General features: G+C 43.8%; 1 protein-coding gene across 2 annotated transcripts; it reads left to right on the top strand.

Annotated features, from left to right (window-relative positions):
- The first annotated feature begins 5028 nt into the window (after window positions 1-5028).
- LOC105703423 (protein transport protein Sec24C) lies at window positions 5029-13394 on the top strand. 2 transcript variants are annotated; one of them, XM_012431810.2, is made up of 18 exons: window positions 5029-5168; window positions 6196-6438; window positions 6563-6699; window positions 6791-6893; window positions 7017-7912; window positions 8086-8205; window positions 8352-8531; window positions 8707-8902; window positions 9094-9209; window positions 9316-9726; window positions 10190-10316; window positions 10390-10550; window positions 10654-10833; window positions 10920-11121; window positions 11236-11430; window positions 11503-11694; window positions 11790-11983; window positions 12056-12196. In XM_012431810.2, the coding sequence occupies exons 2-18, from the start codon at window positions 6204-6206 to the stop codon at window positions 12194-12196; spliced, it is 3786 nt and encodes a 1261-aa protein (XP_012287233.1). In that variant the 5' UTR covers window positions 5029-5168; window positions 6196-6203. The 2 variants fall into 2 exon arrangements, with proteins under 2 accessions (XP_012287233.1, XP_012287232.1); XM_012431809.2 differs by having other exon boundaries at window positions 5030-5168; window positions 7014-7912; window positions 12056-13394.
- The last annotated feature ends 1101 nt before the right edge of the window (window positions 13395-14495 follow it).

Below are 14495 nucleotides of genomic sequence, written 5' to 3'. Positions count from 1 at the left end.
TGGATGCCTATTTTAGATATCCACATCGATGTGGGGATTTTCAGAGGGAAAATTCAGTCTTTCGAGGACAGTCCACGGAGGTCGAAAATCCTAAATCATCCCTGAATCCTATCAGAGGTGGAGTGATATTTTCATAGATGTTGGAATAGGGGGATGTCATGGGAATATTCGTGCAGATGACAGTTCCGGAGGCGTAAGGGTTGTTTCGCACCATCCTGGATGTATCTCCCCCAGAACTGCGACGTCGCAAACGGGGTGGGACAACCTTCGATGAATAATTTATCCCGATGGGATTAAGTTTAAATATTTCATCCCTAAACTAATCTCCAGGGGTGCTTGCCAATTTATTTAGGGAAACATCGTCCGGTCGGCCGACCGTCCCCACGAACTGGGAATAATTTAAAAATGGAGGAAACGAGAAGATGGACACGTGAGGAATACTTTGCAGGCTCCTATCCTAATATAAGCAACGATATTAATGCTGTGCTTCACTCCCAAGTACCATTCCTGGTTTTCCTGTACGAGCCGGACTCCGGCATCGTCTCCAGGAACTCCTGCCCCCTGGACGTCTTCCGGTTACTCGGGAATCCTTTCACCGGGTAAGACCATCTTGGCAAACTGCTTCGAGGGGTTTTTTTTCCATCAGCAGTGGACATCCCGACTCGGGAGCCAGTTCACTTAAGGTCTACCCGAAGTATAGATCATGTCCAGATTTGCCAAGAGAAATGTTCACTCATACATACCCAAACAATGTAATTGAAAGTAAATGCCTACCCCATGCTGAAAACACATCCGATAGATCCCCCCCGAATTTTTAAAAAATCCACTTTTCCATATTTGCAACTCAAAGGGATATTTTAATCCTCCTAGATACTCAATTGGAGTTGGGATTAATCCAACATCCGACACCAACTGTTCATGGATGTCGCATCAACATAGAAGACATAGAAACCTTTCTCTTAATCGTGTCCACTGAATTGCTTCAAACTTTACAAGGCAAACGTGGAGACTATAAGGAAGGTCCCGACACTCGTGAAATTTCATTATTTATAAGAATTTTTATATTAACCTGGCCGTTAGATCTTATACTGCCTCCTGGGTGAAGGACCGAAGTGCTGTATGCACTTTGTAGCGACAAAGTGATCGAAAAACGAGGAAGTAACCCCATGGACCTTCCCTTTACTGACCCAACATCTGAACACCCGAAGCACCTCGAGGTGTCCAGCACTCCACCAGGTGATGGCCCATGGAAAATAAAACCCTAGGGAATTTTCCGTTCGATGGATCCTTTAAACGCGCGGAAATCCACTCTAGGGACGTTGCAGCGAGCGAGGCTCTAGGGAAGTGGCCCTAAGTTGCAATGCTCCTAGACTTCGGCTTCAAAGGAGTGGTATACAGTATTCATGTGGAAGGAGTTATCTACAATACCCTCGACCATGAAGCCCATATACTAGTCTAGATATCCAGATACATAAATGCTTATATATTGTACCACGGGGCATCGGAAATGACCGAACACCAACAAATCCCCCAGACACCACACAACGACTAAAAGATGACGAACTTTCGTAATTAATACAGTCGACAAAAAAATCAGCAAAAAATTGTTCTCTTCAACCAGACCATCTTATCATTTCCTCAGAGTGCCGATAACACGTTCCACACAACACATTACGTGGGCAAAGTACTTATCATAGGTGGACGATCAATTTACAGGCAACACATTGCGTACAATTAAGTGGGCAAAGTACTTATCAAAGGTNGCAGGACGCGGTGATACCAAAAAAATCGTCCTTTTCAACCAGACCATCTTATCATTTCCCAAAAGTGCCGATAACACGTTCCAGGCAACACGTTGCCTGCCGTCCGCGGCTCGCATCGTTAAAGAATTCACGAGTGGGAATTATTCAGAGTGGCCGGGCACAACTTACAATTAGGTGGACAGAGTACGTATCAAAGGTGGACGAGAGCACCTCCTCGTTTGCTTTGACCCAGGTGCTAATTAGTCGTGAGGGTAATGTAGAGGACGGAAAGAAAGGAGGGAAGGCAACGGACGCTCGGCGCGGCAAAGAAGGGCCGTCGCAGAGGAGAACGCCGAAGAGCCGAGAAGAGACCAGGATGGGTCCAGGATCGTGGCTGGAGGGCAGGAGAGCAAGGCGGGCACTACCCGGACATAAATCCAATTATACGCACAAAGCGACTGGCCCAGGCCACAGCGACCACGACCATAGGCGGGAATTGGGGGTACGTGCTACCCCGTCCAGATAACCCTATTCCGTGTCAGGAGAGTGGTCCATGTGACTGGCTGCCTCCTGGATGTTGTGGACGCTCCAACGCCAGTTCCCGGAGTGGATTTCCGCGTGCTTGAAGAATTCCCCGGGTGCAGAACACCCAAGAGTCCACCTTTTTCAGGGTCGCCACCGTTGGAAGAGACGTCTTTGGATGGGACCCAGAATAACAAACGGTTAAGCAGCAACCAACGAGTTCTTTTCATTTCTGCTCCCCTTCCGTCACTTCGGCAAAATCCGACCATGTCAATGGTTCCTGCTCGCCGTTTCCAATCAACTAAAACCGATTAAAACCGTCCAAAACTGTCTAAAACCGTCCAGAACTGTCTAAAACTGTTTAGAACCGTCTGACATCGCCTAAAAGCGCATAGAAGCGTGTATCTCCTCTGAAAAAAATCCCAGCCACTCGCTCGAGAGGTCAATTTGAAGAGAACAACCTTCCCCGTCGAGCTGATATGGTCGCGGGTCCGAAAAAAATTCACCGGGGGCTGGACAGCCCGAGAACCGGCAGAAAAAGTCATGGACCCCTCACAAAAGCTTCAAACCCTGTATCTCCTCTGAAAAAAATCGCAACCACTCGGTCGAGAGGTCAATTTGAAGAGAACAACCTTCCCCGTCGAGGTGCTGTGGTCGCAGGTCCGAAAAAAATTCACTAGGGGCTGGACAGCCCGAGAACCGGCAGAAAAAGTCATGGACCCCTCGCAAAAACTTCAAACCCTGTATCTCCTCTGAAAAAAATCCCAGCCACTCGCTCGAAAGTTCAATTTGAAGAGAACAACCTTCCCCGTCAAGGTGCTATGGTCGCGGGTGCGAAAAAAATTCCCAACCACTCGGTGGAGAGGTGAATTTGAAGAGAACAACCTTCCCCGTCTAGGTACCGTGGTGCACACCATCAACGAACGATGACTCGGTGATGCGTGGTCCCACAGGAAGGCACCTCCCAGGAATCTTGAAATCGCGGTGAAAATCGGGTTCGCTTTGATCGTCTCCCGGGTCTCGGAGACTCCGGTGGCCCCGTAAACGAGGTCCTGGCTCTTCCCGCAAATCGAGAAGATGGAAGCCCCAGGGAAAGGGGAGCACCGGTACCTCTGTGCGCCCGCGAAAGAAAACGCGTTCCCCTTTTGCGACTCGTCCTTTTGCTCGGCTCAGCCTTGCCTGGAGAATTTAATATTTGCTTCGTTCACCTCCTGGAGGGGACCCTCCTCGTCCCCGCTGTACTCGTAGCGCATACGGAAAATCCTAGATAGCTATTCTTATTGCCAGTCCATTCCCGGATATGCCCTCTGAGAGGAACGGGAACAACGAGACTTATACGACCTGGGGTCTGGGGAGACCAAAGGATCTTTGGGAATATTTCGACCGGGACTATGGAATATAGTCCTACCCTAGGTTACGAAAGGCCCGTTCGGGTTATCTGCACTTTCTGCACTTTCTACAATTTCAGAAAAGATATACACACCAGGGTTGGATAGGTATAACACGTCCACGAAGTTGTATAAGGAGACACAGCGCCATGTATCGAAATCTTCCCCATTTTAGGGGCCCAAGATCTTTAGATTCTTTCCGATCTAGTGCCGAGAGCACCTACTCGATGAAACTTTTGCGACTAATAATTGTACTATGCTATTTTGTATGTCTTTGTCGCGTTAAAAACATCACATTCTGTATATCATGGATTATCGTTTCGCTTTGCGTCCCTTAATTGCAAAATTAAAAGCATTTCGAGTCATTTATGTCGGTGGGAAACGCGTCTTGCTTACGTCATAATAGGGTTCCCTTATTATCCGCAAATGGCGCTCGCGTCGTTAGATTAACAAAAATCTGAGATCCTGGGGCCACTTTCTGTGGAACTGGTAATTAACGTCGTGTCTTTTTATTCCGTTTCATGGTTTCGACGAAGGTCTACAGGTACCAAGCTTTTTCCCCAGGACCGACATTGTCAGAAGTCCTGAACGAGGGCTGCTCGAAGGGGATGACTCCACCCGGAATTCCGAACGCGTAGCTAACCCGAATTCCAAGGAAAGCCTGGAATCCTACGGGAAGCTGTTAGAGGGTGGTTTTCCTCCAACAGAAGAGCTTACCCGGATTTTTATCGTTCATCTTCCCGGGATCCCTCTATCTGCGAGTTTCGAGGACTTCCCCTCATTGCTGCATTCCGCTTAAAAAATAAACTCAGATCAAATATCCGAGCCGAAATCCATCTGCAACGAGCAGTTGTTCGACATTAATTTTAAAAAGCTAAAATTATTGTTATATTATTATAAAATGTGAAGAAATAAATATACAGATTTTATGATTTTAACGTTTAATATGAAAGTACTATACCGTACTTGGCAAGAATAGTTGACTTCCGGTGGAGAGAACACGATTTGTACTATTTTTCCGTAATTGTAAGTCGCAACAATGTACTCGGCGAAGTTTTTTTCACACCTAAGGTGTTTTTCGAAGATATATAGGACGCAAAGCCGTTTCAAATTCCGCGCGCTTTCGCCGACAGCCAATCAGAGCGCGGTCCTGGTTCGTGAAATTCCCCGCGCCGCCTCGCCCATTTATGGACCAAATTCTCCTCTTTAAAGCGTCCCCAAGCATCTCCCTCGCCTCCATAATCTTCCTTATCTGTGATGTCCTCCATTAAAGTACAATAAACTTAGAAACAATTGAATTTACAGGGTGGAAATCCGTATTTCAAGTTGGCCCAATTCGAGTAGTGACGTGTCTGCTGAGCACGTTGACGGAGGGACGGGCGCATGCGCAATGCCACCTTACGTGGCATCGGCACCAGTCGCCCGCGCAGAGCGTAATAAATGTTCTTTATTTTACTGTAAACATTTGTGCAAACTACGTCCTTTGTTATGCTCCAAGCGATCCTAACGACTCTATGTAAGTATAGAAATAACGGGGCGTTAAGCGGAGCCTCGATCGGGCCCGAAACGGCCGTTACGAGGAACTTAGTGACATGCAAAATGGCTCGCACCTCTTACCACGAGAAACGTGACATTATACTCCTCTCCTGCTTTGTAGATCCCTCTCGCTGAGATTCGAAGATCGATCGACTCCTTTATTTCCACCAATTCCCGGACACCCCATAAGACGGCTGGAACGCACGATTTTAGGTTATACTCCCTCTGTGAAGGTGCAACCTTTTGGATTACGTGCTCCCTCGGACAGGATGTTACCATTTTCCTTACTCCGTATTTTTAGTTATTCATTTTTGCATTTACAATCGCCTCTTTTGGTTTACTTATAGGGCTCCGGTACAGTGGTGCGAGGTCTATGTACGTTATCGAGCGAGTCTCTACTCTTTATTTTGAGTAAAAAATCATACCGCGGTATTGGGCATCTCCGATTGTTTTTAGTTGCTTGGTCATCTTATCGGAACGTTTGAAACATCAGCGTTTGATTGGCTACTGTCACCTGTGGCGTCCATATGGTACACGTGTCATCCTCCAGTTTCGTCGCACCTTTCACAGCGCTTCGCGTGATATTAATTCAATTCGATTGTTAAATTGTGTATTCAGGAGATTTTGACGTTAAATACAATTTTGTCCCCTTCTCGAAAAAAGTATGACATCACACGACTGATTGCCTGTACTCGTTTGACTACTTTCACCCAAAGTTAATGATCACGTTGATCCGTAATATTCTGACATGTACCAAAGATTTATGGAGTTTAGGCTATAATATTTTGTTACTTTGTTAATGCTCTTTGAATCAGTGTTAATATATAATAATAAATAGGCTTAGATTTTTATTTCTCTTTCAGTTTCAAATTTTCAAATCCTCACCGACTGCATAATTCCAGTGCTGCGTTTAAATCACCCAAAGTTGACGCTTAAATTACTATATCCCGTTTCATAATTAATTGTTCTGCCACTCTACTGAAAATCTTGTTCTTTGTTGATTTTAGAATTAACCATGAATCCTCAGTACATGCAGCATCATCAGCAACAACAACCGCAACCTCCATATTATGGAGGACCTCCGACAGGACCACCATACCCTGGGCCAAACTCTAATGCTCCGCCAAATCAATATAACGGCCCTGGGAATTCACAAGCATATCCGCCACAAAAAATGATTCAAGAGCCAGTTTCGTCCAACAGTGCACCGCCACACACACAGGCACCTTATTACGTCAGTCACTTACAAGGTATGAACGATAAGTATTATTTAAAAAGTTTAAAACATAGTATGCGGACCATGAAATAACATAAAAAGCTCCTACCATCAGAAGAAGAATAAGGATAATAAAATTTTTAAATGTTAATTCTCAGGACAGCAAATAAATGCTCAGCAAGGTCCTCCGCTCGGTGGATCGATGCATATTGGTGCACCACCAACGAGTCAAAGTAACCTGATGAATCAAATGACGAATATGACTCTAGGGAATCAGCAAAGACCTCCGATAGATGTGTGACTTCTCTTTAATTTACACTAATCTCTGAACATAAGTAGTAGTTAACGGATGGTCTAATGTCAATATCTTTTTCTCTATCGAACAGTCAGGAAATTTACACCCAGCTGCCAAAAGTAATGCATTGTCACCAACTCCTCCTTCAAACGTTAATGGCTTCAGTCCATCGGATCACATGCCTCCATCGACAGGTATTTTTTTTTATACATAGGAGAGCGAAAGAAGAAATTCTATTACGAAACCGAATGTTCATTACGACTCTACGATAAGGATGAACAAATGAAGAGGAAGTACAGTGAACTTTTTCTTAGAAGCTGCTGGTCAGAAAGAAACGAATGGTCGACCTCCTCCTCCACAAGGCAGATCGCAAGGATCCCCTGCACCTAGAGCAGGACTTCACTCCGGCCACCCTGGACAGCACAATCAACAGGGACCTCCTCTGCCTGGAACGGGTCAAGGACCATATTCTGGACATCCTGGTCCAGGACAACACGTCCATCCTGATCATCCCCCGGAACAAATGGGGTTGCCTAGCGCACCATTGCCACCAATGATGCAGAAAAGTATGACCGGTCCATCGCAAGGACAACAAAATTTATCTGGACCTCCGCTACCTGGACAACATTTTGCTGGTTCTTCGATGTCAGGGCAACATCTTCCTGGGCCTCCGTTACCAGGACAGAATTTATCTGGCCCACCGTTACCAGGACAGAATTTATCTGGTCCACCGTTACCAGGACAGAATTTATCTGGTCCACCAGGACAGAATTTATCTGGACCACAAGGACCGCAGAACATGTCTGGTCCACCAGGACCTCAGAACATGTCCGGGCCTCCATTGCCAGGACAGAATTTAGGTGGAGTTCAGTTTTCAGGCCAGTCCAATATTTCTGGACCTCATGTATCCGGACGCACCCTGCCCGGACAACAGAGTTTGTCTAGACCTCCTTTACCAGGACAGCAGAACATGGCTGGACAACATGGTCAGCCCTTTCCATCCGGACCACCAGTACCTGGACATCCGCATTTATCTCCGATGAGTCCATCGTTACCTGGTGCTCAAATGCAAGGACAAAAGCAGTACATGTCCGGGCCCACTTTAATGAATCAACCGACGAGCACGTCGATGGGAATGAACCGTCAATCCCCAGGAGCCGTTCCTGGATATCAACAGGGAGGCTACCAACAGCAAAATTATGCACCCCAACCGGTATATTTTCACGTTTTATGAAATTCACATGAAATCAATAGACATTTCATGAACACATACACATATGTGTACGTAAATGAATTTTTCATATCGATGGAAATGAAAAGTTTATATACAAAATACGAGTACAGAGATGTACAAGTATTTCCAATGACTAATATTACTTTACGTAGGATGTGTACGGAGCTCAACGGAGTCCTTACCAAGGAGGCGTACCTGGTGCACCAGGGTATCAATCAACCATGCAATCGCAACAAGCCAAGAGATTAGATCCTGAACAAATGCCAAGTCCTGTGAGTCTAAAATCTATAAAATATATCCCGTTCATAAAATAATTAAAAAGTAACCCTCGACAATTTATGCTCTTTACTATTTCTTTAATGTACTGTCTTAGTCATTCCTGGGTTATTTATTAATACGATTGGATTATTATTCGCAGATCCAAGTGATGCAGGACGATCAACGTACAAAAGGAGATGTGTTCGTAACAAATCAAAAGGGATTGGTCCCACCATTAGTGACGACAAAGTTTGTGACGGAAGACAGAGGAAATGCATCCCCACGATACCTTAGGTCCACCATGTATACAGTACCTACTTCAGCAGATATTATAAAACAGGTAATTCTTTATCTTTCCTTCCAAGAGCAAAGACAATCGAGAAGATAATAATCCAATTCAATCTTCCTTCGTAACACCTTAACACTGGAGCCATCGCAGAGCATTGGCATCGTAACAACTAGAGCATGCATCGTTGACAGGAATTTATACATCGAGTCCTTATTTTATTTTATAGACAAGTGTTCCCTGTGGTCTCGTGATAAGTCCAATGGCCCGAATAGAACCAGGAGAGATGGAACCGCCCATCGTTGATATGGGCGACATCGGACCAGTTCGTTGCATACGTTGTAAAGCATACATGAGCCCTTTCATGCAATTTATCGACGCCGGTCGACGATTCCAGTGCTTACTTTGCAAAGCAACGACGGAAGGTAAATAAACGACTGCATTAAACAATGTAGCTAATTTAAATCCTTCCTTGTCACCGACAGAAATATGTTGACCGATGTGGAAACTTTCATGACGATCAAACTTATATCATTAAATGACTTGTTCAGCATGTTACGAGGAATAGGGATTTCAGTTTAACTTGTTGAAATGATATCCAAAAATTCCTCTTCAGTTCCAGCGGAGTACTTCCAGCACTTGGATCACACAGGACAACGTATGGATCTTTACGAACGACCAGAATTAATGCTCGGAGCATTTGAGTACATTGCCACTAAGGATTACTGTAGAGTGAGTACAACGTTCCCTATCATACATTATCACCTATCACGTGAATAATGAAAATATTGAGAGTATGCTCATCGAAGACTGACATTTCCTTTCTTTTTATTAACAGAATAATACATTCCCGAAGCCTCCGGCAATTATATTCGTTATCGATGTATCATACAACACCGTCAAGTCGGGCTTGGTGAATTTACTCTGTTCGGAGATGAAGAGGATCATCAGCCATTTACCCGTAGATGCTGGGCAGACGAAGACCAACATGAAAGTCGGCTTCATAACTTACAGCAACACCGTGCACTTTTATAACATTAACCCTTGCCTAGCTCAACCACAGATGATGGTTGTCGGAGATGTCCAAGAAGTGTTCATGCCACTTCTGGATGGGTTCCTGTGCGATGCCGAAGAAAGTGACGCCGTAATAGACAATTTAATGGCTCAAATTCCAGTAATGTTTGCAGACTCTCGGGAAACGGAGACGATACTAGCGCCAGCTATCCAGGCTGGGCTGGAGGCATTGAAGGTAAAGCATTTAAATCCTGGCATTATTCACAAAATTAAAAGACACAGCATGCATCGAAGTCGACCCTACTTTAAGACTCCAAGATCTCGAAATTTTTGGTAACCTAGTGCCAAAAGCGCTTCTTCGATGAAACTTTTAAAAATGACTTTAACTTATAAAATTATCGTCTGTTGGTCTTTTATCGGATTTTGTATAATATTCGTGGATTATCGTAGCACGTTGCGTACCTCGATTACGAAATCAAAAGTGTCTAGGTATATTAATGTAGTATAGTTTCTACATCCCCCGCAAGTAGCGCTAATATCGTTACATCAGGGAAAATCAGAAATCCCTAGTTCCTAATTCTGGGGCCATTTTTTCAGGAACCGACCACAGAAATTATGTCTCTATACTACTTCGTGTTCAGGAATGGATTACATATCTACAGTTAAGAAATGTGAATAATGCTACTGTTGATTTACAGGCCTCGGAGTGTGCAGGGAAACTGATGGTTTTCCATTCGTCTTTACCGATAGCTGACGCTCCAGGAAAGCTGAAGAATCGCGACGACCGCAAACTACTAGGTACAGAAAAGGAGAAGACCGTCCTAGGTAAACCGATGCACATTAAAGTGATTTCAAACAGCCTGATTAGACATTTAACTATTTAATATTCTGCTTTCAGCCCCGCAAAATAACGTATACAATAACTTGGGACAAGACTGCGTAGGCTCCGGATGCAGTGTAGACTTGTTCATTTTCAACAACTCCTATGTGGATATTGCAACGATAGGGCAAGTTTGTCGACTCACTGGTGGAGAAGTGTACAAGTACACGTATTTCCAGGTACGTCCTTATCTAAGTTGAAGCCCAAGAGAACCCTTCTGTGTCTACAAATGTAGGCACATTAATCTATCTCGATGAATGAAAATCCTGATTCAACATTTAGGCGGACGTCGATGGGGATAGGTTGATCACTGACATTATTAATAACATTAGAAGGCCAATCGCCTTCGATGCATTCATGAGAGTACGAACATCAACTGGAGTTAGACCGACAGACTTCTTCGGGCACTTCTTTATGTCGAATACTACAAACATGGAGCTGGCTAGCATAGACTGCGACAAGGTATGAGCACATCTTCTATCCTGATCTTTTGACATCACTTGAATAAACTAAATGTAATATATAACTGAAATTATCATCCGTTCCAGGCAGTTGCAATTGAAATTAAACATGACGATAAGTTAACAGAAGACGAGGGTGTATACATCCAGGCAGCTCTTCTGTACACGTCATGTGGAGGTGTTAGAAGGTTACGAATCCTTAATCTCAGTTTGAGAACATCGTCACAGATGGCAGAGCTCTATCGAGCCTGCGACTTGGATGCTATCATCAATTTCTTCTCCAAGCAAAGTGAGTCGCAGAGTTCAGCGAAAGGCTGAAACGTGTTAAGATATTGAAATTTAATCGTAACCATTCCTTTGACATATTATTTTTTCTCAATTAAATTTTTAATCATCAATCTAGGTGTGTTCAAATTAACCGAATCAACGCCAAAGACAGTGAAGGACAGCCTGATCGCAAGATGTGCATCGATTCTAGCAGCGTATCGCAAACATTGTGCTTCACCGTCCAGTGTCGGGCAACTTATACTTCCAGAGTGCATGAAGTTGTTGCCCCTCTACGTCAATTGTTTGTTAAAGAGCGATGCACTATCCGGAGGTAATTATTCCTCTACGCAGGCCCTGGATGCTGTATCACCATCCCCCGTAACCCAATTTTCACTCTCCGTAGGAGCTGACATGACCATCGATGACAGATCCTACGTAATGCAAGCTGTTGCCACGATGCCAGTTTCAACATCGGTTGCCTACATCTATCCTAGACTACTGCCTCTACATGATATCGATCCACAAGACTCCGGTCTACCACAGATGTTACGCTGCTCCATCGATAAGTTCACAGATGATGGAGCATACTTGCTCGGTGAGGAATATCCTACATTTATAATTATTATTAACCGCCACTACGTTTATATTAAATACTCTCAGCCATATACTCATTACTAAATCCCCTCTCAGAAAACGGCATTCACATGTTCCTGTGGCTGGGATTAAATCTCTCCCCCCAGTGGGTGCAAGATGTCTTCGGCGTTTCCTCAGTAGTCCAGGTTGACACGGATCGAACGTCGCTCCCTCTGCTGGAGACTTCGCTTAATAAACGTATCAACGAAATAGTCGGCCAAGTGCGATCTCAACGGCACCGATGCATGAGAGTAAGTCTTCCATATGTACTTGCACATAGAGTGGCATGTACAGGCTGACTCATATCGCGTTAAACGTTTCAGCTAACACTGGTTAGGCAACGAGAGAAGCTGGAGATGGTGCTCCGTCACTTCCTTGTAGAAGACCGCGGAAACGATGGCAGCGCCAGTTACATTGACTTCCTTTGTTACATGCACAAAGAGATAAGATCGCTTCTTAGCTAATGAAAAGGACCCTGATGGAGAAACGTCGACTCGAGCTCTAGAATATCCTCGTAGTTGAAGACACCGTGTCCTCGAGAAAGAATAAGGAAGCCAGTCCTACAGGTCGTTTCAGATTATTCTAGGAGGCTGCTAAGGTGCCTAAACACGAGATTCCAACGCTTTAACGTCAACGTCAACTGGGCCGTGTATTAATTAAGACGTGTCATAACGGGAGAGACAGCAAAACGAGATAAATAATTAACTAAATGAATGCTATATAGTTATTACGATGGAGGACGGTGTGCGGAATCTAATGCAAAGTCGTTGTACCGTGAGTAATCGAAGGTAGCCCACACGTACAGTGACTTCGGAACGAATAATTGTAAACGTAAACTGTATTATTATTAACCCTTATTTTTAATTAGTCCACTGTCTCTATTATTATTGTGCTAAATTAAACGATGAGAATTTATTAAAACGCAAGTTTGTACTGTGAACCGCGGAGATGCCTTGTTTTAATGGGAACACTGATAACATGATATCAAGTACAATTGAGTACGATGTTCACTTTCTGGTGTACTAAGAACATACAGGGTTTGTTCGGTTGGCTGCACTTTTGCAATTAATGTTTACTCTGGGAAACAATTGTCGGCGTTTTTCATCCTTGAAAGGGTATTGAAATTAAATCATTGGAAATTGGAAAAACTATCTGATACTAGTTGCGTTTAGAATAGTAGACGAAGGTGTACCTTAAGTTTTGCAATTTTCATGAAAAGTACAATACGGTCAATTACACAATTACAGAGAGTACAGATAATCCGAACAAGCCTTATGTTTATAGTGGATATTATGCAACCGGAGTAAGAAATATTGCTACAACTGTTTACTTAGCATCCCATATTGTTTACCATTTGTTAATGCTTCATTTATGTAAAGAGTGTTCTTGAGGAGAAACGAGTCTCGTGTAAATGAATCGTTCATTTGGAAAACTGCCACTCGTTAATGCAAAGAGTTTAGTGGTACTTGGTGTTACTCGGGTAATGTGCAAAAATTCATTACAACTGGTTACTACTTGGGCAACTTATTTTCCACCATTACAACTATATGTATAGCTTTTATGTAGATTTTATTAATATTAGGAATAAAGTACGAGAGCCCAATTACTTTTTTTTCTGTGCGAACAATGGAGAAGCAATGGTATAAAAACATTCTCATCGAACAAGTGGAAAATATTAAGTTTACATGTGATCCTTCGATGCATCTTGGCAAGAGAGATCCATCGAATACACATCGATACTCGATAAGATACTCCAATGTTGTTCGATCAAATGATTAACAATATGTTTTACTTAGCTCAGTTTCTTGGCAATTAAACAAATGCCTTTTTTTAGAAATATTGAATTGCAGATTTAGAAATATTGACTGACAACTCAAGATTCCTCCTCAACTCTCCGATGACAAACATCCTTCAACTTACTTCAACATCTTTCAGCAACAAGTCCAGGAAGCTCTGCTTCGTTGAACTGCCCAGGATGAATTAAAGAAATGGCTTCTTCCAAGTGGTCCACCTAAGCCTGGAAAGGGGAAGAAGAGAACAGGCAAAGCAGAAGATTGGAGAAGCACCAGGAAGTCGGCAGATTCCTTCAAGTGGCCCACCTAAAGCTGAAAGGGAACACAAGGGCACAAACGAAACCATCGGGAAAGCCAGAAAGAGACGGGGATGAAATAGCTAATAACTTGCTAAAGTGACCAAAAGCCAAGACTATTTCGCAGGACATCGATCTCGTACAATTGATCCAGGAGAGATATATTCAATTGTACATTGCTTGGCGTGAGAAAAAAAAAATCTAGAATATTTATCCGACTTAAATAGAAACTCGAGATAATCTCGTTAAAACGACAGTTCACCGTCTCTTTCCGTCGATCCCGACAAAATGACAGAGAAAAAATGTGAGGGACAAAGTGGCGAAAAAAAATTGATGACTGTCCATTCGAAAGAATGGAAGGCCATCGTAGTTGCCCTCTTCTTAAGGGGCCGCTTCGGCATATAGCCTCTTCGACACTTGCTGTCTCTTCGGGCAGGGCCCCCTACGTCTCGAACGCTTGGCAATCCCCTTATCTTTCGGATTAAAAGAAAAAAAAATAAATAAAAAAAATCACTCCGCGAGCAGATCCAAGAGCTAGCAAAACGACGACCTGCGATCCGAGGATGCGCAGTCCGTTCATATTGCACATTTACCCGGATTCCCAAGCGCGTCTAATTGATTTAATTCCTGAAAGAAAATTGTCATAATCGCGGGCGTCCGGGGATACCCTGAGG

Source organism: Orussus abietinus, unplaced genomic scaffold (assembly GCF_000612105.2).
Source record: "Orussus abietinus isolate OABI.00-Male unplaced genomic scaffold, Oabi_2.0 scaffold298, whole genome shotgun sequence".
NCBI lineage: Eukaryota > Metazoa > Arthropoda > Insecta > Hymenoptera > Orussidae > Orussus > Orussus abietinus.
Note: the sequence above shows the minus strand (reverse complement) of the source record. Positions and strands in the feature narration are given on the sequence as shown.

Bases quoted from the DNA above. Each gene is read 5' to 3' on its own strand.
- LOC105703423 (XM_012431809.2), top strand. From the start codon at position 6,204: ATGAATCCTCAGTACATGCAGCATCATCAGCAACAACAACCGCAACCT. The intron at 6,439-6,562 runs GTATGAACGATA...GTTAATTCTCAG, and splicing joins TTACGTCAGTCACTTACAAG to GACAGCAAATAAATGCTCAG. The intron at 6,894-7,013 runs GTATTTTTTTTT...ACTTTTTCTTAG, and splicing joins TCACATGCCTCCATCGACAG to AAGCTGCTGGTCAGAAAGAA.